This window comes from Eucyclogobius newberryi, unplaced genomic scaffold (genome assembly GCF_026437365.1).
Source record: "Eucyclogobius newberryi isolate DKJ021-1_F unplaced genomic scaffold, fEucNew1.0.hap1 SCAF_10, whole genome shotgun sequence".
NCBI classification, from domain to species: Eukaryota; Metazoa; Chordata; class Actinopteri; order Gobiiformes; family Gobiidae; genus Eucyclogobius; species Eucyclogobius newberryi.
This window is the reverse complement of record NW_027315724.1, coordinates 19,536,421-19,556,886: the sequence shown is the minus strand read 5'-3', so window position 1 is coordinate 19,556,886 and position 20,466 is coordinate 19,536,421. Positions and strand designations below refer to the sequence as shown.

At 51.3% G+C, this 20,466-nt stretch overlaps 2 protein-coding genes across 3 annotated transcripts in view; both read right to left on the bottom strand.

The window, feature by feature from the left end:
• Positions 1 to 275: 275 nt before the first annotated feature.
• Positions 276 to 8,444, bottom strand: rnf168 (ring finger protein 168). Of its 2 annotated transcripts, none has more exons than XM_072462154.1 (9): positions 8,120 to 8,444; positions 7,642 to 7,932; positions 7,090 to 7,273; positions 6,475 to 6,545; positions 3,005 to 3,160; positions 2,597 to 2,676; positions 2,478 to 2,529; positions 2,115 to 2,407; positions 276 to 1,099 (listed from the first exon to the last, which is right to left on the bottom strand). In XM_072462154.1, exons 2-9 carry the CDS (start codon positions 7,774 to 7,776, stop codon positions 769 to 771), a joined length of 1,302 nt encoding a protein of 433 aa, XP_072318255.1. In that variant the 5' UTR covers positions 7,777 to 7,932; positions 8,120 to 8,444; the 3' UTR covers positions 276 to 768. The 2 variants fall into 2 exon arrangements, with proteins under 2 accessions (XP_072318255.1, XP_072318256.1); XM_072462155.1 differs by having other exon boundaries at positions 7,642 to 7,929.
• A 1,356-nt stretch (positions 8,445 to 9,800) lies between these two features.
• Positions 9,801 to 20,466, bottom strand: part of LOC140376519 (uncharacterized) — a 37,234-nt gene continuing 26,568 nt past the window's right edge. Inside the window, exon 10 of the mRNA XM_072462013.1 lies at positions 9,801 to 10,497. Coding sequence (XP_072318114.1) covers positions 10,202 to 10,497 — 296 coding nt within the window. The 3' untranslated portion in view covers positions 9,801 to 10,201. The remainder of the gene's footprint in view (positions 10,498 to 20,466) is intronic.

Here is a 20,466-nt window from a genome sequence, read left to right as displayed (position 1 = left end):
GTCCGGACTCTCGGCGGAACCTCTTCTCGGTCGTGTCTAGAGAACCCGCCGCTGTTCCACAAATGTGTTTATGAATATTTGCTTTTCGTATGTTTTAATTTGTCTAAAATCCATTTAAACTGAATCCAAAACAATGACTGTGCCTAATGTTCCTCACTGGAGCTTTAACCCTGTTCTCATGTCACTTCATTATAAACCTTCCTCGTCGTTTCAGAACTCTTGTGTCGTGTCACTTTTATTTCCATTTGATCAAGTGAAAGATAAAGCCACAACACGAGACTTTACACGGTTAAGGCTTCGTTTATTCAGAGCGACCGAAGGCGACGGCCAGAAAGTGCAGGAGGAGCGAACCGGGTCTGAACCGGGTCTGAACCGGGTACAAACTAAGACCAAAACATGATGGAGTAATGTTTGAGGAACTACTTTCTCTCTCGTATCCCTCCGCACGGGGCAGTTAGTAAAAATAAAAGGCATCTCAAAAACAACCGTTAAACTACATTTTTTCAAACTAAATTCAGAGAAAGAGAATTTACCCCTCAACGAAAAGGTCTTTACTTCCAGTTCTGGTTCAGTCCTGGTTCTCCTGTGATCACAGTTTAGTTCCTACTTTAGTGTTTTCTCGCCGTTTTAGCTCCACATCATGTTTTGGCTAACTACATTCTTTTAACTAAAGTCTTTTCTTTCACGTTTAAACTCAAACTCAAACAAATGGATGTATTCGCTCGAGTCCGTCTCTCGGGGTTCACACTTTCCCCCACAGCGCCCTCTTCAGGTGTGGAGGTTGAACAGGTTGGTGAGCGTGGTTTGCCGCGTGGATTTGAGCGTTGGCGGCGATTTCTGGCATGCTTTGGCGGGTTTGGGAGCGCTCGGGGGCGTGGACTGCCTGGAGGAGGCGCACCGTCGCTTGGTCGCGGGACGAGTTGGCGTTGCAGCGGTGGCGGGTCTTTTGCGAGCAGGAGCCGCGTCCTCCCGCAGCCTGGTGGATGCTCGGAGCGGGTACGCGTCCTCGGAGCCTTTGCGCCGGTCGGTCTGTCGCCATTGACTGTCGAGTTGGCGCTGGAGCTCCAGAGCCACTCGCAGGTCCTCCTCCTCCTGCCTCCTGCAACCACACACCAGGAGAGTCAGAAGAGGAGACGCATTTGATCATATCTGGTCCTGGTCCTGGTCCCTAGCCCTGGTCCCAGGACTAGTCCTGGTTCGTCAAGGAGTTTGGATTAGTTTTAATAATAGGTTTGAGAATTCTCCTCCTCACCATCTTCTCCTCCTCCTCACCATCTTCTCCTCCTCCTCACCATCTTCTCTTCTCCTTCTCCTCACCCTCTTCTTCTCCTTCTCCTCACCCTCTTCTTCTCCTTCTCCTCACCCTCTTCTTCACTGGAGTCGTCGCTGGGACCTGGTTCTGACCCGAAGCTCCTGCTGCGTTCTGGAACCATCAAGACTTTCAGAGGCTTCTCCTGATCTGACCCTGACTCAAGTCGGATGTGGACCGGGCCCTGGTCCATGTCTTGGTCCTTGTTCTAGTCCTGGTTCTGGGAACGGTTCTAGTCCTAGTACTGGTCCTTCAAGGAGTTTGGATTAGTTTTAATATCTCAGAACGACAGGTTTGAGAATTCTCTATATATACCTTCTCCTCACCCTCTTCTTCTCCTTCTCCTCACCCTCTTCTTCTCCTTCTCCTCACACTCTTCTTCTCCTTCTCCTCACCCTCTTCTCCTTCTCCTCACCCTCTTCTTCTCCTTCTCCTCACCCTCTTCTTCTCCTTCTCCTCACCCTCTTCTTCTCCTCCTCACACTCTTCTTCTCCTCCTCACACTCTTCTTCTCCTCCTCACACTCTTCTTCTCCTCCTCACACTCTTCTTCTCCTCCTCACACTCTTCTTCTCCTCCTCACACTCTTCTCCTCCACTCTTCTTCTCCTCCTCCTCACACTTATCCTTTTCTCCTCCTCACCCTCTTCTTCCCCCCCTCCTCCTCCTCATCTCCTCCTCACCATCTGCTTCTCCTCTTCTCACATTTCTCTGTCTAAATCACGTCCTGTAACATCTGGCTCTATCATCAGCAGGTGTAGTTCCCTCCGCCTCCACCAGATGATGCCAAACCCCAGTCCCGTTTTACCTGCGCTTCTGAAGCTCCGCCTCGATCTCGGCCATGGCCTCGCCCATCAGACCGGACGACTGGCGGTCCTCTTCCTCCGACCACGCCTCGCTCGTCCACTTAGTCCCGCCCTCCGAAGACCTGTCCCCGCGCTCCGATTGGTCCACGATCACCGGCGCCTCCCTGTGATGCGGCTCCGCGTGATGCGGCTCCGCGTGATGCGGCTCCGCGTGATGCGATTGGTCGGTTTCTGGGCCGTAGAAGTCCAGCTGCGGCGGCTCAGCGGACGAGGTCGGCTGAAGCGAGATGTTCTCCTGGAAGAGAGATCAGACCGTTCAGGCGTCCGTGGTGACCACGACCCGGAGGAGCAGGAGTGGCACTGACCTTATTGGCCTGGACGCTGTGGGCGTGGCTTCTGGAGAGCGGACACAGGAACCTGCGCACAGACAGCATCGTCATGGAGACCTCACGTGGAGATGTAGTGAAACATTCTGAACACAAACCTGTGGATCTGTCCCATGGGTTTCTTCTTCACTGGAGTCGTCGCTGGGACCTGGTTCTGACCCGAAGCTCCTGCTGCGTTCTGGAACCATCAAGACTTTCAGAGGCTTCTCCTGATCTGACCCTGACTCAAGTCGGATGTGGACCGGGCCCTGGTCCATGTCTTGGTCCTTGTTCTAGTCCTGGTTCTGGGAATGGTTCTAGTCCTAGTACTGGTCCTTCAAGGAGTTTGGATTAGTTTTAATATCTCAGAACGACAGGTTTGAGAATTCTCTATATCTCCTCCTCCTCACCATCTCCTCCTCACCATCTCCTCCTCACTATCTCCTCCTCACTATCTCCTCCTCACTATCTCCTCCTCACTATCTCCTCCTCCTCACCATCACATGATCTGGGACAGAACATCTCACCAGTTCTTTGCTGAGATGTCGGGCAAGTTTCTCGTCGTCTTCGTGTCGTCGTCGCTGCTCCATCAGAAGCTCCTCCTCCTCAGCCAAAAGCCTCTGGATCAACACCTCACTCGCCCTGCGCTCCTGCTCCTCCAGCTCTCGCTTTTCCTCCGACAGCTGCAGAAGAGACGAGAAGATGAACCTCAGAGGAGCCCAGGAGGAGAACCTCAGAGGAGCCCAAGAGGGGAACCTCAGAGGAGCCCAAGAGGGGAACCTCAGAGGAGCCCAAGAGGGGAACCTCAGAGGAGCTCAAGAGGAGAACCTCAGGAGCCCAGGAGGAGAATCTCAGAAGAGCCCAGACGATGAACTTCAGAGGAGCCCAGGAGTGGAACCTCAGAGGAGCCCAGAAGATGAACCTCAGAGGAGCCCAGGAGGAGAACCTCAGAGGAGCCCAGGAGGAGAACCTCAAAGGAACTCAGGAGGAGAACATCAGGAGGAGGACCTCAGAAGAGCCCAGAAGACCCAGAGAATATCTAATTGCAATTTTTTTAACAAACATTGGGATTAGTTTTGCTGTTGATGTTTTAATCATTTGATTCTGTTGAAAATGCTCCATTCAGACATTTTAACTAAATAAAGTGCAGATATGTGACCGAGGCTTCTGAGAGAATATTATGCATTAAAGGAGATCTTTGTCTCATTTCCTGGTGGCGTGGACAGTAGTTCATTCACATGTCAATCATAGGACACACCTCCTGCAGTCTCGTCCAAGGAGAGCAGCCTGTTCCGTGTCTAAGCGCATGGATCTATCATAATATAGTTCCCTCAGTGTACAGGAAGAAAATGAAGACGGAGAAAGACAGAGAAAGACAGTTCAAGCTCAGAAGAGACTGAAAGAGATGAGAGATGAGGCGATCAGAGCTGATAACACACACGTGAGGAGGCGGGGCTTTTATAATAACGTGTGGAGGCGGGGCTTTTATAATAACGTGTGGAGGCGGGGCTTTTATAATAATGTTGTTGTTGTTGTTGTTTTATGGCGGTTGACATCCGAGTGTTGCATTACCGCCAGACTTTATTCCTTAGACTTTGTCGTAGTCCTAAAAGTTCTTCTTCCAGTGCCTTGACTTCCAGTGCTTTGTCCTCAGACTCTGTCGTAGTCCGTAAAAGTACTCCTTCCATTGCTTTGGTGTTACAAAGCCCATGAGGTCATGATATGTCTTTGTGACTAGAATAGTTGTTGTTGTTTCAGAGACCAAACACTAACAACAACAACAAAGAATAGGAAGAACAAGCCCTGGACTAAAACTGTGAGGAGACCTTGCTCAACACCCGGTCTGGAGAGACGGGAGATGGCGGAGGAGAGTGGATCGGGGATGGAAGACGTTCTGGACGGCGTGGAGGAGCAGCCTTTTCTGCCTGCACGTGCCCGGAAACGTAAAAAGTCCCTTAGCTCGTCCGAGGGTTCTGGGAATGAGCAGCAGGATGAGGCTGAAGCTATTGATATCCGGGGTGAGAGCAGAGACTGTAAGGTGATCATAAAGCTTGCACAGGATAGTGCATCCTTTAAGGAGTGGAATTCAGTGGCATTGTCAAAGAGCCTAACTGTAGCTGTGGGAGTGATCAAGAGTGCGAGTGTCCTTAGAGATGGCTCGCTGCTGGTCGTGTGCAAGGACGCGGCTCAGCAACGGAAGGCGATTGGAACTAAACGTCTGGGTGGAAAGGACATTCTTGTGTCTAATGCTGAAAGAAACACGGTCAGAGGAGTTATCGTAGGTGTCCCTACGGCGACGTCTGTGGATGAAGTTAAGGAGAATTTGACTGGAGTTACGGTGGTGGACGCTAGGCGTTTGAAGGTGACCCGGTTTGGGGTAAGATGTGACAGCTTGTCGGTAATGGTAACACTTGAAGGGAGGTGCCTGCCTAGTAAGGTGTTCATTGGGTACATGTGCTATAGCGTCAGGCCATATGTTCCGCCGCCCCTGCGTTGCTTTAAGTGCCAGCGCTTTGGGCATATTGCAGCGGTCTGTAGAGGGAGGCAAAGATGTGGTAAATGTGCAGGAGATCACGAGTATGGGAAGTGTGACGTGGGTGCAAAACTGAAGTGCTGTAACTGTGGGGAAGAACATAGCTCTGCCTACGGGGGATGCAGGTTTAGCAAAAGAGCTGCTGAGGTGCAGAAAATAAAGGTCTCTCAAGGTTTATCCTATACGGATGCAGTCAAGAAAGTTTCAAGTAACGAGTTTAGAGTAAATACAGAGAGAGGAGCCAGCGCTGCTCCCAGCCAGGGCGAAATGAGAAAGGCCAGCGTGGCTCCCAAGAAGTGTGAAGGTTTCAAGAGTGGAGGTCCCAAGTGTGCAGGTTCCAGAATTAATGAGAATACCCTGGTTGTGGATAGAGAGGATTTTGTACTCTTTATGGTGGATGTTGTAAACTGTGCTGCTCAGACTCAAAGCAGAACTGAAAGGATCAGGATCATTGCTAAAGCTGCAGGGAGATTCCTTGGAACAAAGGAGCTTGATTGGGCAGATATAGAAAACAGGCTAAAGGCGCTAAATGGGAGTCGGAGTGATGGGGGTCTGCTTGTGAGGAGTCAGAGTGATCAGAGTGACGAGATGGGGGTGGGGGTGGTCTCCTGTCCTCGCCCAGTCTCGTAGACGCACGGCTACCAAGCAGCGACATCAGTGGACATATTAAAGCCTATAGAATGAAGCCTAAAGAATAAAGCTGTACGGCGGAAGCACCGAACGTCAAAGAAGGAGAGGAAGATGAAGAAGAGTCTCCCTGGAATAAAGCCGGTTGGTCTTTGAAACAACAACAACTATTCTAGTCACAAAGACATATCATGACCTCATGGGCTTTGTAACACCAAAGCAATGGAAGGAGTACTTTTACGGACTACGACAAAGTCTGAGGAATAAAGTCTGGCGGTAATGCAACACTTGGATGCCAACCGCCATAAAACAACAACAACAACAACAACAACCGGCTTTATTCCAGGGAGACCCTTCTTCATCTTCCTCTCCTTCTTTGACGTTCGGTGCTTCCACCGTACAGCTTTATTCTTCAGGCTTCATTCTATAGGCTTTAATATTTCCACTGATGTCACTGCTTGGTAGCCGTGCGTCTACGAGACTGGGCGAGGACAGGAGACCACCCCCACCCCCATCTCGTCACTCTGATCACTCTGACTCCTCACAAGCAGACCCCCATCACTCCGACTCCCATTTAGCGCCTTTAGCCTGTTTTCTATATCTGCCCAATCAAGCTCCTTTGTTCCAAGGAATCTCCCTGCAGCTTTAGCAATGATCCTGATCCTTTCAGTTCTGCTTTGAGTCTGAGCAGCACAGTTTACAACATCCACCATAAAGAGTACAAAATCCTCTCTATCCACAACCAGGGTATAATAATGTGTGGAGGCGGGGCTTTTATAATAACGTGTGGAGGCCGGGTTTTAGTCACATTTCTACTGCAGCTTCAGATGAACTCACCTTAGAAACCTGGTCCTCATATTCCTGTCTCAGAGCTCCAGGTTCACTCAGTCTGCGGAAACTCAGGGGCTCTGCACCAGTACACACAAGTACACACATTATACACACAAGTACACACATGAAACACACAAGTACACACATGAAACACACAAGTACACAATAGTACACACATTATACACACATGAAACAAAGTACACAATAGTACACACATTATACACACGAGTACACACATTAAACACTCACATCAGTATGATTCTAGAGTCAAAACATTTCATCTTAGTTATGACAGTTATAAACACACATTTATTGTAAAATGGCAGAATAAACTCAAAACACACACGTGCCGTGTGTAGCACGTGTGTGTGTGTGTGTAGCACGTGTGTGTGCGTAACACGTGTGTGCGTAGCATGTGTGTGTGTGTGTAGCATGTGTGTGCGTAGCACGTGTGTGTGCGTAGCATGTGTGTGTGTGTATCATGTGTGTAGCACGTGTGTGTGCTGTGTGTGTGTGCTGTGTGTGTAGCACGTGTGTGTGTGTGTGTGTGTAGGGCCAGTTTCTAGCGGTGGTGGCCCCAAAAGGTTAGCGTGTGTGTTTGTAGCACGTGTGTGTTTGTACCGTGGTCGGGGCCCGGCCCCTGAAGCCTCCTCTCGCTCTGAGGGAACGTGCTCTGGATCTTCTTCCACAAAGCCTCGTTCACTAAACTGTTTTTGCGGTTGTGAAGTCGCGCCCACGTCGACACTCTCTTCCGACACAAGGGGCAGCAGAGAGTGGCCTTGTACACAGACTCCAGGAAACACACCTGAACACAACAGAAGAAGAGGAAATGAGTCTTACTGTGATGGGATAAGACAAGTATATTTCATTATTTACATTATTATTAATACCAAAGTTTATCAAAGATAAAAGTCAATATCGCCACAATAACGACAAAATAATAATAAATAAGTGTCAGAGGTTTGTGGAAGCGTTGAACCCTTTCACACAAGTGCCAAATACACGGGTCACATGATCAAGTTGTGTCGGAGAATAACAAAATCGGCCCCCCACGAAGAGGCGTGTCAGACGAAAGAGGCGTGTCAGACGAACGAGGCGTGTCAGACGAACGAGGCAGGCGTGTCGGACGTGACAGTCGTGTCGGGTGTGTCAGGCGTCTCGGGCGTGTTGTACCTTGCAGAAGGTGTGAGCGCAGGGCAGCGTCACAGGCTCCACAAAGACCTCCAGACAGATGGGACACAGGCAATCTTCTCTGGAGAGACTTCTGCCGTCGCCGCCTTCCACCTTCGAGTCAGACCCCGGCGTCATCCTCCTGACGACCCTTCCCTCGGGGGTCACTCTGCCGCTCTCGGGGGTCACTCGCTCTCGGGGGGTCACTCTGCCGCTCTCGGGGGGTCACTCTGCCGCTCTCGGGGGGTCACTCTGCCGCTCTTGGGGGGTCACTCTGCCGCTCTCGGGGGTCTGCTGTGAAGTCAAACAATAGATTAGCCAATGAGAATTAGAGCTTTTCTGCTGTCGTCTTCTTCCACATGAATTATGACACACGGGGACGGGAGGGCATCTGACACACAGGGACACTAACCCCAAACACTAACTAACTATAGGAATAAGCATAAAGTGGAGCAAAAGAGGAGATAAACGAAGCACTGACCTGTACAAAGAGCGAACGCCGATGCAGCTAAAGCTAACGTTAGCATCTGAACCAAAACAAGAGCCGTTAGCCTGCGCTTGCCTCTGGAGCTAACGACCCAAAAGTACCAAACTTCTGCGGCTCGGAGCTCTTCTTTAGGCCGCTGGCAGTGCGTGGTGTCCGGCCCGGGTGGTTCTCCTGCTCCCCTCGGTCTCACCCCACGCCCTGTCCACGTACAATCATGAGTTCGACAAGATTAAAGTGAGAAAAGTGGAGAAAGTTACAGTAGCTTTAGCCGCGGTTAGCTCTGGTACCCGCCTGAACGATTGTTGGAAGCAGTGCGCATGCGCCAAATCTGTCACAACAAAATCCGTGCAACACTTCAGGGATTTATAGATAAAATAAAAACATTTTAATCTTGTAAAAGAACATGGACTGACTGTGGTAGGGTCAATTGTTATGAATATTTGAGCTGTAACAGATTTTAAAGTGACTGTTTTCCCTTAAATGTAGAGAACCGCGCCCCTCACAGCCTCTGGAACAGCGCGGGATTGGCGCGTCACTGTGGTAATTACGTCACCTTACGTCACTGTGGATCACATTTACCACTGCGGGTCTATGACGTCACACAGACTGCTTTCTACACAGAGCTGTTAATGCTGTTGCGTTACTTTTGATGGTGGTTGGCGCCAAATGAAAAGGTGCATTTACTACATTTGTTGTTGTTGTGGTGTTACTTTTAATGTCTTAATCTTTTAATCTTATCTTTTAATGGCAGTTGGCAGCCAATTGAAAAGGTGTATTTATATTTGTTGTTACTTTTAATGGCGGTTGGCAGCCAAATGACAAGGTGCATTTACCACCACCTACTGGAGTTGTATGTCTTCTTTAAGACTTTATTCTTTAGACATTCTTATTCTTCTTTGGTGTTTTATGGCGATTGGTATCCAAGTGTTACATTACAGTCTGTACATCTCATTGTTGTTGTCGTTTTATGGCGATCGTACGTCTCGCGGCGCCGCTCAGTTTACGTTTCATTGTCTTCTAAGTCCATGAGATGAAAGCTGAATGGAATCTAACGCACACATTCTTTTTGCACACGCTCATGGGGGAGGGGCATGGGGGGAGGGGCTTATTTACCTGATTGTTGACAAAAAGCAACAAATGAAATAAAGGTACAGGCCTTTGGACAGGCCCTCCCCACTTTTAAAAGAGTACACAACAAACATCAGGTTTACATTTTTATTAAACAATTTATATATGTATAAAAAAAAATCTATTTTGCAAAAGCATTTGATGTCAACAAATCCTACAGTCTGTCATTAGAGCTGCAACTAACAAGCATTTTAGTAGTGAAACAATTAGTTCTACTGTAGATTGAGCCTGAAGGCAAGTCAGAGGAGGAGCAGAGGAGGAGGAGGAGCAGAAGAAGCGGAGCAGAAGAGTCAGAGCAGAGGAGCAAAAGAGGAGGAGGAGCAGAGGAGGAGGAGCAGAAGAGTCAGAGCAGAGGAGGAGTAGTGACAGAGGAGCAGAGGCAAAGGAGCAGCAGAGAAGGAGGAGCAGAGGAGGAGGAGGAACATAGACAGAGGAGCAGGAGTGTTTGTCTCTCCTCCTCCCAGCTGCAGGAGGTGCTTGTCTTCTCCTCTCAGCTGCAGGAGATGCCGGTCTCCTCCTCTCAGCTGCAGCAGGTGCTTGTCTCCTCCTCTCAGCTGCAGCAGGTGCTTGTCTCCTCTCAGCTGCAGCAGGTGCTTGTCTCCTCCTCTCAGCTGCAGGAGGTGCTGGTCTCCTCCTCTCAGCTGCAGGAGGCGCCGGTCTCCGCCTCTCAGCTGCAGGAGGTGCTGGTCTTCTCTCAGCTGCAGGAGGTGCTGCAGGAGTGCTGGTCTCCTCTCAGCTGCAGGAGGTGCTGCAGGAGGTGTTTATCTCCTCCTCTCAGCTGCAGGAGGTGCTGCAGGAGGTGCCGGTCTCCTCTCAGCTGCAGGAGGTGCTGGTCTCCTCCTTTCAGCTGCAGGAGGTGCTGGTGCTGCCGGTCTCCTCCTCTCAGCTGCAGGAGGTGCTGCAGGAGGTGCTGCAGGAGGTGCTGCAGGAGGTGCCGGTCTCCTTCTCTCAGCTGCAGGAGTGCTTGCGGAGCTGCCTGGAGTCGGAGTAGCCCTGCCCGCAGATCTGGCACACGTACAGCTTGACCCCGGTGTGGATCTGCATGTGGGACTTGAGCTGGTTGGACTGTCTGAAGCGGCGGTTGCAGACGTGGCACTCGTACGGCCGCTCGCCGCTGTGAACCAGCAGGTGGCGCTGGTAGTTCTGAGGCGTTCTGAACTCTTTACCACACTGGTCACAACGATGAGGCTTGACTCCGGTGTGAAGGAGCTCGTGCTGTCGCAGCTGAGACGCATAGATGAAACCTGCAGGAGAAAGAGTGGCAGAGTGAGGAACCAGGTCTAAAGAAGAACTAAAGAAGGTCTAAAGAAGGTCTAAAGAAGGTCTAAAGCAGGTCTAAAGCAGGTCTAAAAAAGGTCTAAAAAAGGTCTAAAGCAGGTCTAAAAAAGGTCTAAAGCAGGTCTAAAGCAGGTCTAAAGAAGGTCTAAAGCAGGTCTAAAGCAGGTCCAAAGAAGGTCTAAAGCAGGTCTAAAGAAGGTCTAAAGCAGGCATAAAGAAGGTCCAAAGAAGGTCTCTGGCGGTAATGCGACAGGACTACGATAAAACACCAAAAAAGAAGAAGAAGAAGAAGAAGAAGAAGAAGAAGAGCTAGTCTCCGGTCTGGAGAGACGGGAGATGGCGGAGGAGAGTGGATCGGTGGTTGAAGACGTTCTGGACGGCGTGGAGGAGGAGCCTTTTCTGGCTGCACGTGCCCGGAAACGTAAAAAGTCCCTTAGCTCGTCCGAGGGTTCTGGGAATGAGCAGCAGGATGAGGCTGAAGCAATTGATATCCGGAGTGAGAGCAGAGACTGTAAGGTGATCATAAAGCTTGCACAGGATAGTGCATCCTTTAAGGAGTGGAATTCAGTGGCATTGTCAAAGAGCCTAACTGTAGCTGTGGGAGTGATCAAGAGTGCGAGTGTCCTTAGAGATGGCTCGCTGCTGGTCGTGTGCAAGGACGCGGCTCAGCAACGGAAGGCGATTGGAACTAAACGTCTGGGTGGAAAGGACATTCTTGTGTCTGATGCTGAAAGAAACACGGTCAGAGGAGTTATCGTAGGTGTCCCTACGGCGACGTCTGTGGATGAAGTTAAGGAGAATTTGACTGGAGCTACGGTGGTGGACGCTAGGCGGTTGAAGGTGACCCGGTCTGGGGTAAGATGTGACAGCTTGTCGGTAATGGTAACACTTGAAGGGAGGTGCCTGCCTAGTAAGGTGTTCATTGGGTTCATGTGCCATGACGTTAGGCCATATGTTCCACCGCCCCTGCGTTGCTTTAAGTGCCAGCGCTTTGGGCATATTGCAGCGGTCTGTAGAGGGAGGCAAAGATGTGGTAAATGTGCAGGAGATCACGAGTATGGGAAGTGTGACGTGGGAGCAAAACTGAAGTGCTGTAACTGTGGGGAAGAACATAGCTCTGCCTACGGGGGATGCAGGTTTAGCAAAAGAGCTGCTGAGGTGCAGAAAATAAAGGTCTCTCAAGGTATATCCTATGCAGATGCAGTCAAGAAAGTTTCAAGTAACGAGTTTAGAGTAAATACAGAGAGAGGAGCCAGCGCTGCTCCCAACCAGGGCGAAATGAGAAAGGCCAGCGTGGCTCCCAAGAAGTGTGAAGGTTTCAAGAGTGGAGGTCCCAAGTGTGCAGGTTCCAGAATTAATGAGAATACCCTGGTTGTGGATAGAGAGGATTTTGTACTCTTTATGGTGGATGTTGTAAACTGTGCTGCTCAGACTCAAAGCAGAACTGAAAGGATCAGGATCATTGCTAAAGCTGCAGGGAGATTCCTTGGAACAAAGGAGCTTGATTGGGCAGGTACAGAAAACAGGCTAAAGGCGCTAAATGGGAGTCGGAGTGATGGGGGTCTGCTTTTGGGGAGTCAGAGTGATCAGAGTGACGAGATGGGGGTGGGGGTGGTCTCCTGTCCTCGTCCAGTCTCGTAGACGCACGGCTACCAAGCAGCGACATCAGTGGAAATATTAAAGCCTATGGAATGAAGCCTAAAGAATAAAGCTGTACGGTGGAAGCACCGAACGTCAAAGAAGGAGAGGAAGATGAAGAAGAGTCTCCCTGGAATAAAGCCGGTCGGTCTCTGAAACAAAAACAACTATTCTAGTCACAAAGACATATCATGACCTCATGGGCTTTGTAACACCAAAGCAATGGAAGGAGTTCTTTTACGGACTACGACAGTCTGAGGACTAAAGTCTGGCGGTAATGCAACAATTGGATGCCAACCGCCATAAAACAAGATGGGGGGCAGAGTGAGGCTGGCGGTATGATTTTCAGCCAGGTAGGAAATGCGAAGGCGCGGCTTGCGGGGGTTGGTGATCTGCGTGTGAGCCCGTCGGTGGCTTTGTCTGCTATAGCTCCGTGGAAGTTTGTCCCGGCTCCTGTTGATGTTAGCTTGCATGGCAAGCTTAGAGGAGTCGCTGGGAGGGCACCGCAGTTTGCCGTTCAAGCGCTCATCGATAAGCACTCAGGTGATGTGTTTATTTATACCGACGGGTCTAGGGATCCTGAGAGTGGGCGTACTGGCGCCGCTTATTTTGTGCCTGACCTGGGGCTAGCGGTCAAGAAGAGGTTGACAGATCGCCTTTCTGTTTTCACGTCGGAACTTATAGCGATACGGTTGGCGTTGGAATGGGCGGAATCTGCTTTGCAGTGTTGCGGCATTGTGGTGGCCTCTGACAGCCTTTCTGCATTGCAAAGCATTAAATCTGGGAAATCGGATTGCAGACAGGATGTGTTGAATGGCATCTTCTGTCTGATGCTCTCCCTGTCCAGGAAGGATGTGAGGGTTTCCTTCATTTGGGTCCCTGCGCATGTGGGGGTGGATGGTAACGAAATGGCTGATGCACTGGCTAAACGTTCCCTTCGGCGGCCATCAATTGATGTGGCGGTTGAGTTAAGCAAATCTGAAATCAAGCCTGTTATCAAGAGTCATGTGGTCGGCCTTTGGCAGGAATTTTGGAGCCACTGTGTTACTGGACGGCATCTCTATCACATACAGGGTAGTGTGGGTCCTTGCGGGTCTATGGGCAGGAACGCGTGGGAGGAAAGGGCCTTCGCCCGCATGAGGATTGGCCATACTGGACTCAATTGGTCACTAAGTAGGATAGGCAAACATCCGACCGGTCTGTGTGGTCACTGTCGGGTGCCAGAGACTGTCGAGCATGTGCTGATTTGCTGTGAGGCTTATGATAGGGAAAGGGCCGGGTTGGCCTTGTGGTTTCGGAATAATGGGCGGGAGTTCAATCTGCGGAACGTTCTGGCGATCCAGTCACAGGGTTTGTGTCAGGCTGTGGTTGCTTACTTATGTAGCACAGGGCTGGGTAAACGTTTATAGAGGTGGGGGGTGTTGGAGACTGAGCCGAGGATGAGGAGCAAGAGGATGTTCTAACGCGCTTGGACTTCATGGGCCTAGAAACGCCAAAGTGATGAAAGAAGGACTTCTAAGGGATAAAACGACAAAGACGTCCCATGACCTCATGGGCTTTGTAAAACAACAAAGACGTCCCATGATCTCATGGGCTTTGTGCTTCCGGGGCGCCGAACGTCAAGGAGGGCGAGGAGGGTGGGGAGGAGTCTCCCTGGAGTGGAGCCGAGTTCATTCTTTCCGCTTTGATCCCATGGGCTTTGAAAACAATGACACATAAACACAGTGGTACAAGTATATATGTCATATGAATGGGTTCCAAGTGTGGAGCTCATGGGCTTTGTACTTCCCAAAGCACCGACCGTCAAAGAGGGCGAGGAAGGTGAAGAAGAGTCTCCCTGGAATAAAGCCGGTTGGTCTCTGACACAACAACTATTCTAGTCACAAAAACACATCATGACCTCATGGGCTTTGTAACGCCAAAGCAATGGGAGGAGTACTTTTACGGACTACGACAGAGTCTGAGGACTACGAAACGTCTGAGGAATAAAGTCTGGCGGTAATGCAACACTCGGATGCCAACCGCCATAAAACAACAACAACAACAACAACAACAACAACAACAACAACAACAACAACAACAATGAGGCTGAAGCAGTTGATATCCGGAGTGAGAGCAGAGACTGTGGGGTGATCATAAAGCTTGCACAGGATGGTGCATCCTTTAAGGAGTGGAATTCAGTGGCATTGTCAAAGAGCCTAACTGTAGCTGTGGGAGTGATCAAGAGTGCGGGTGTCCTTGGAGATGGCTCGCTGCTGGTCGTGTGCAGGGACGCGGCTCAGCGGCGGAAGGCGATTGGAACTGGACGTCTGGGTGGAGGGGACATTCTTGTGTCTGATGCTGAGGGAGGCACGAGGGAGGCACGGTCGGAGGAGTTATCGTAGGTGTCCCTGCGGCGGCGTCTGTGGATGAAGTTAAGGGGAGTTTGACTGGAGCTGCGGTGGTGGACGCTGGGCGGTTGAGGGTGGCCCGGTCTGGGGTGGGATGTGGCAGCTTGTCGGTAATGGTGGCACTTGAGGGGAGGTGCCTGCCTGGTGGGGTGTTCGTTGGGTTCATGTGCCATGACGTTGGGCCATGTGTTCCACCGCCCCTGCGTTGCTTTGGGTGCCGGCGCTTTGGGCATGTTGCAGCGGTCTGTGGAGGGAGGCAAAGATGTGGTGGATGTGCAGGAGATCACGAGTGTGGGAGGTGTGACGTGGGAGCAAAGCTGAGGTGCTGTGACTGTGGGGAGGAACATGGCTCTGCCTGTGGGGGATGCAGGTTTAGCAGAGGAGCTGCTGAGGTGCAGAGAGTGAAGGTCTCTCGGGGTGTGTCCTGTGCGGATGCAGTCAAGAAGGTTTCAAGTGACGAGTTTGGAGTGGATGCAGAGAGAGGAGCCGGCGCTGCTCCCGGCCGGGGCGAGGTGGGAGGGGCCAGCGTGGCTCCCGGGAGGTGTGGGGGTTTCGGGAGTGGAGGTCCCAGGTGTGCAGGTTCCGGAATTGATGAGGGTGCCCTGGTTGTGGATAGAGAGGATTTTGTGCTCTTTATGGTGGATGTTGTGGACTGTGCTGCTCAGACTCAGGGCAGGGCTGAAGGGATCGGGATCATTGCTGAAGCTGCAGGGGGATTCCTTGGAACAAAGGAGCTTGATTGGGCAGATATGGAGAACAGGCTGAGGGCGCTGGATGGGGGTCGGAGTGGTGGGGGTCTGCTTTTGGGGAGTCAGAGTGATCAGAGTGACGAGATGGGGGTGGGGGTGGTCTCCTGTCCTCGCCCAGTCTCGTAGACGCACGGCTACCAAGCAGCGACATCAGTGGAAATATTAAAGCCTATAGAATGAAGCCTAAAGAATAAAGCTGTACGGTGGAAGCACCGAACGTCAAAGAAGGAGAGGAAGATGAAGAAGAGTCTCCCTGGAATAAAGCCGGTCGGTCTCTGAAACAACAACAACTATTCTAGTCACAAAGACATATCATGTTGTTGTTGTTGTTGTTTTATGGCGGTTGGCATCCGAGTGTTGCATTACCGCCAGACTTTATTCCTCAGACTTTTCGTAGTTATTCCTCAGACTTTGTCGTAGTCCTCAAATTCTGTCGTAGTCCGTAAAAGTACTCCTTCCATTGCTTTGGTTGTTGTTGTTGTTGTTGTTTCATGGCGGTTGGCATCCGAGTGTTGCATTACCGCCAGACTTTATTCCTCAGACGTTTCGTAGTCCTCAGACTCTGTCGTAGTCCGTAAAAGTACTCCTCCCATTGCTTTGGCGTTACAAAGCCCATGAGGTCATGATGTGTTTTTGTGACTAGAATAGTTGTTGTGTCAGAGACCAACCGGCTTTATTCCAGGGAGACTCTTCTTCACCTTCCTCGCCCTCTTTGACGTTCGGTGCTTTGGAAGTACAAAGCCCATGAGATCATGGGACGTCTTTGTTGTTTTACAAAGCCCATGAGGTCATGGGACGTCTTTGTCGTTTTATCCTTTAGAAGTCCTTCTTCCATCACTTTGGCGTTTCTAGGCCCATGAAGTCCAAGCGCGTTAGAACATCCTCTTGCTCCTCATCCTCGGCTCAGTCTCCAACACCCCCCACCTCTATAAACGTTTACCCAGCCCTGTGCTACATAAGTAAGCAACCACAGCCTGACACAAACCCTGTGACTGGATCGCCAGAACGTTCCGCAGATTGAACTCCCGCCCATTATTCCGAAACCACAAGGCCAACCCGGCCCTTTCCCTATCATAAGCCTCACAGCAAATCAGCACATGCTCGACAGTCTCTGGCACCCGACAGTGACCACACAGACCGGTCGGATGTTTGCCTATCCTACTCAGTGACCAATTGAGTCCAGTATGGCCAATCCTCATGCGGGCGAAGGCCCTTTCCTCCCACGCGTTCCTGCCCATAGACCCGCAAGGACCCACACTACCCTGTATGTGATAGAGATGCCGTACAGTAACACAGTGGCTCCAAAATTCCTGCCAAAGGCCGACCACATGACTCTTGATAACGCGCTTGATTTCAGACCTGCCCAACTCAACCGCCACATCAATTGAGTGCCGCCGAAGGGAACGTTTAGCCAGTGCATCAGCCATTTCGTTACCATCCACCCCCACATGCGCAGGGACCCAAATGAAGGAAACCCTCACATCCTTCCTGGACAGGGAGAGCATCAGACAGAAGATGCCATTCAACACATCCTGTCTGCAATCCGATTTCCCAGATTTAATGCTTTGCAATGCAGAAAGGCTGTCAGAGGCCACCACAATGCCGCAACACTGCAAAGCAGATTCCGCCCATTCCAACGCCAACCGTATCGCTATAAGTTCCGACGTGAAAACAGAAAGGCGATCTGTCAACCTCTTCTTGACCGCTAGCCCCAGGTCAGGCACAAAATAAGCGGCGCCAGTACGCCCACTCTCAGGATCCCTAGACCCGTCGGTATAAATAAACACATCACCTGAGTGCTTATCGATGAGCGCTTGAACGGCAAACTGCGGTGCCCTCCCAGCGACTCCTCTAAGCTTGCCATGCAAGCTAACATCAACAGGAGCCGGGACAAACTTCCACGGAGCTATAGCAGACAAAGCCACCGACGGGCTCACACGCAGATCACCAACCCCCGCAAGCCGCGCCTTCGCATTTCCTACCTGGCTGAAAACCATACCGCCAGCCTCACTCTGCCCCCCATCAACCCTGAGAAAGTCCCTCACCGGGTGAGAGCTCGTATGACCTTGCACATTCACCCAGTAAGCCAACAGAAGTTCTAGCCTCCGGAGCCGTAACGGCAAATCCCCCAACTCAACCTGCAGCGCCGAGACAGGGGAGGTCCTAAAAGCCCTACAGCAGATGCGCAAGGCCTGGGCTTGCTCCACATCAAGCTTCTTTAAGTTAGTCTCAGCCGCAGACATGTAGGCTATACAGCCATAATCAATAGCCGCCCTCATGACGGCCCGATAAATACCCAGGAGCGACCTTCTGCTGGCCCCCCAGTCCTGGCCGGATAGACAACGAAGCAAGTTATTCACCCTTTTGCATTTACCACTGACCTCATCAATGTGCCGACGCCAACTAAGCCTCTCGTCAAAGGTGACCCCCAAGAACCTCACCTCCCTGACCTGTTCGAGCACCTGCCCATGCAGTCGAAGGGAGACGTCCCTATGCCCATTGAAGAAACAGATCACTTGAGACTTCCGTACGGACAGTTTAAACCCCCACTTCAGGGTCCACTGCTCCACCTGCTGTATTGCCCTTTGCAGTTTCGCCTCGTAAAACCGGAGATTCCTCCCTCTCACCCATAGAGCGCCATCGTCAGCATAAAGGCTCCTCCCAACAGACCCATCCACGTCGTCAAAGATGTCCTTAATCATAACATTGAACAAGCTAGGGCTACACACACTCCCCTGCGGGATCCCATTCTCCACCCCATAGACCCCAGAGTAAGCAGCGCCCACTCTGGTTTGGATACGCCGGCCAGACAGAAAGCTCCGGACCCAGTTAAACAGTTTACCCTTCACACCACACTTCCGCAGCTTAAGGAGGAGCCCATCCTTCCAAACCACATCGTACGCCTTCTCCACATCAAAGAGCACCGCAATAACCTTTTCTTTCTGAGCCCTGGCCAGCTGGATATCAGATTCCAAACACAACACGGAATCCATGGTGTTCCTGCCCCTACGGAAACCACTCTGGTGCGCGGGAAGCAAACCCTGACTCTCCAAGAAGTAATCCAACCGCTCGGTAACCATGCGCTCCATCGTTTTCCCGAGCTGCGACGTCAAGGCAATCGGCCTATAACTTGAAGGGTCAGACGCTGGCCTACCCGGCTTCAGAACCGGCACCACCGTAGACTGTTTCCACGCAGATGGAACACAACCTGAATCCCAAACACGGTTGAAAAGACCCAGGACTAGCCCAAGTGTGTCATCAGTCAAATGAGAGAGCATGTCATAGCACACCTCATCTTTACCCGGGGCTGTCTGTTTCGCCTTAGAAAGTGCTCTCCTTAGCTCAAACAAACTAAACGGAAGGTCAAGGTCATCTTGAGTCGAAGGCTGGTGCCCAATCAGCTCAGAATTCTGGGCCAAAGTACTCTCCCTGTAGTGCCTTTCCGCAGGTGAGAGATTGTCAGAGCTGTGCACCGACACAAAGGTGCTGGCCAACAGTTCAGCTTTGTCAACGTCGCTGACTGCTTCAACACCATTCAGTATTAGGACCGGGGTCCCATGACGGCGCTCAACCCCATGCATCCGCTTAATCATCCCCCAAACATCCCCGAGACGCGTTTCTCTCCCAATTTTGGAACAATACCGCCTCCAATAGGCACTCTTGGCCGTTCTCACAGTTTTCCGCACAACAGCGCGGGCCCTCTTGTAGTCAATGAGGGCACCCTCAGTGTGGGCAACCCTTAGCCGGCGAAACGCCGCATTTCTCGCCCTAACAGCATGACCACATGCTTCAGTCCACCACGGCACCCGCTTCCTATGTCCACTACCACCACTCTTAGGAATCGTGCCTACCGCTGACTACGTGATGAGCGAGACAATTGCACTATTGAGATCATCCACCTGAGTCAATCCTCTTTCCTGCAGAACCCTAGAACCATCATCAGCTTTCCTCAGGAAAGCCCCCCAGTTCGCCCTTGCCAACTGCCACCTCTGGATCCTCGTCCCCCTGACCACACAGCTCCCAAAGCCAATCACGGTGCGGACTAGATAGTGATCGCTACCAAAAGAAAGATTACCAAGAACCTCCCAACTACAAACACCAGCTAACTCCTTGGACACAAGTGTAAGATCTATTGCACTTTCCGCACCGGTCCCCATATCATAGCGGGTCCCACCCCCATCATTCAGACAAACCAACTCCCTTTGATTGATAAAACCCTCTACCACCTGCCCATACCTATCGGTACCACTACCGCCCCACAAAGCGCTATGCGCATTAAAATCCCCACACCACACGGCCTTTCCCCGAACATCCTTACCGATACTACGTAAGGACTCTAACGTTAACTCACCACACGGATTATAAAGGTTAACCACAGTAACAGCTTCACCACCCAGCCAGACCCTCACCGCCAGGGCCTCCGGCGCTTTACTCACACTGACAACAACGTAATTTAGGTCATCTCGGACAAACACAGCCACACCTCCGCCTCTACCCTGCTCCCTATCATTCCTAACACACACATACCCTTGTATCCCAAAACCCCACCTAGGTCATAACCAAGTCTCCTGCACGCACATAACGTGAGGCTTGTTCAACAAGGTAGAGACAAAATGCTTAAATTCCTGGCCATTAGCACGAAGACTACGCGCATTCCATTGCAAGACAACCACCGCCATTATGAGTCCCCGGAACCTGACGGCGCATCGGAAGCCCCCCCACTCCCACTGCCAGAATGGGGCAGGGCGCCCTCCCGCAGCGCATCCTCTATCTCCGTCCACTCGGGGCCCCCAGCTCCAAAGTACTTCCCTGCAGCCTCAGCGATGATCTTAGTCTTTTCGGATCTCTTCTTGGTTTGCCCAGTACAGTTAATCACTTCCACTATAAAGAGGAAGAAATCTTTCCTCTTCACAACCAGTACATCCGCCGCACCCACAGGGCCTCTGCCCGTGGAAGCCACACTCACAGGCATCCCAGTGGGGACCTCCCCCTGGCCGCGGGCAACGCTGCCCCCTCCCCTGTCGCCTAGGACACCAGCAGCCCCCACTGCATCCACCGTCACCTGACTACCAGACACCTTCTTGACCGCATCCGCGTAGGATATGCCTTGAGAGGCTCTAACTTTTTGCACCTCAGCAGCCCTCTTGCTGAACACGCA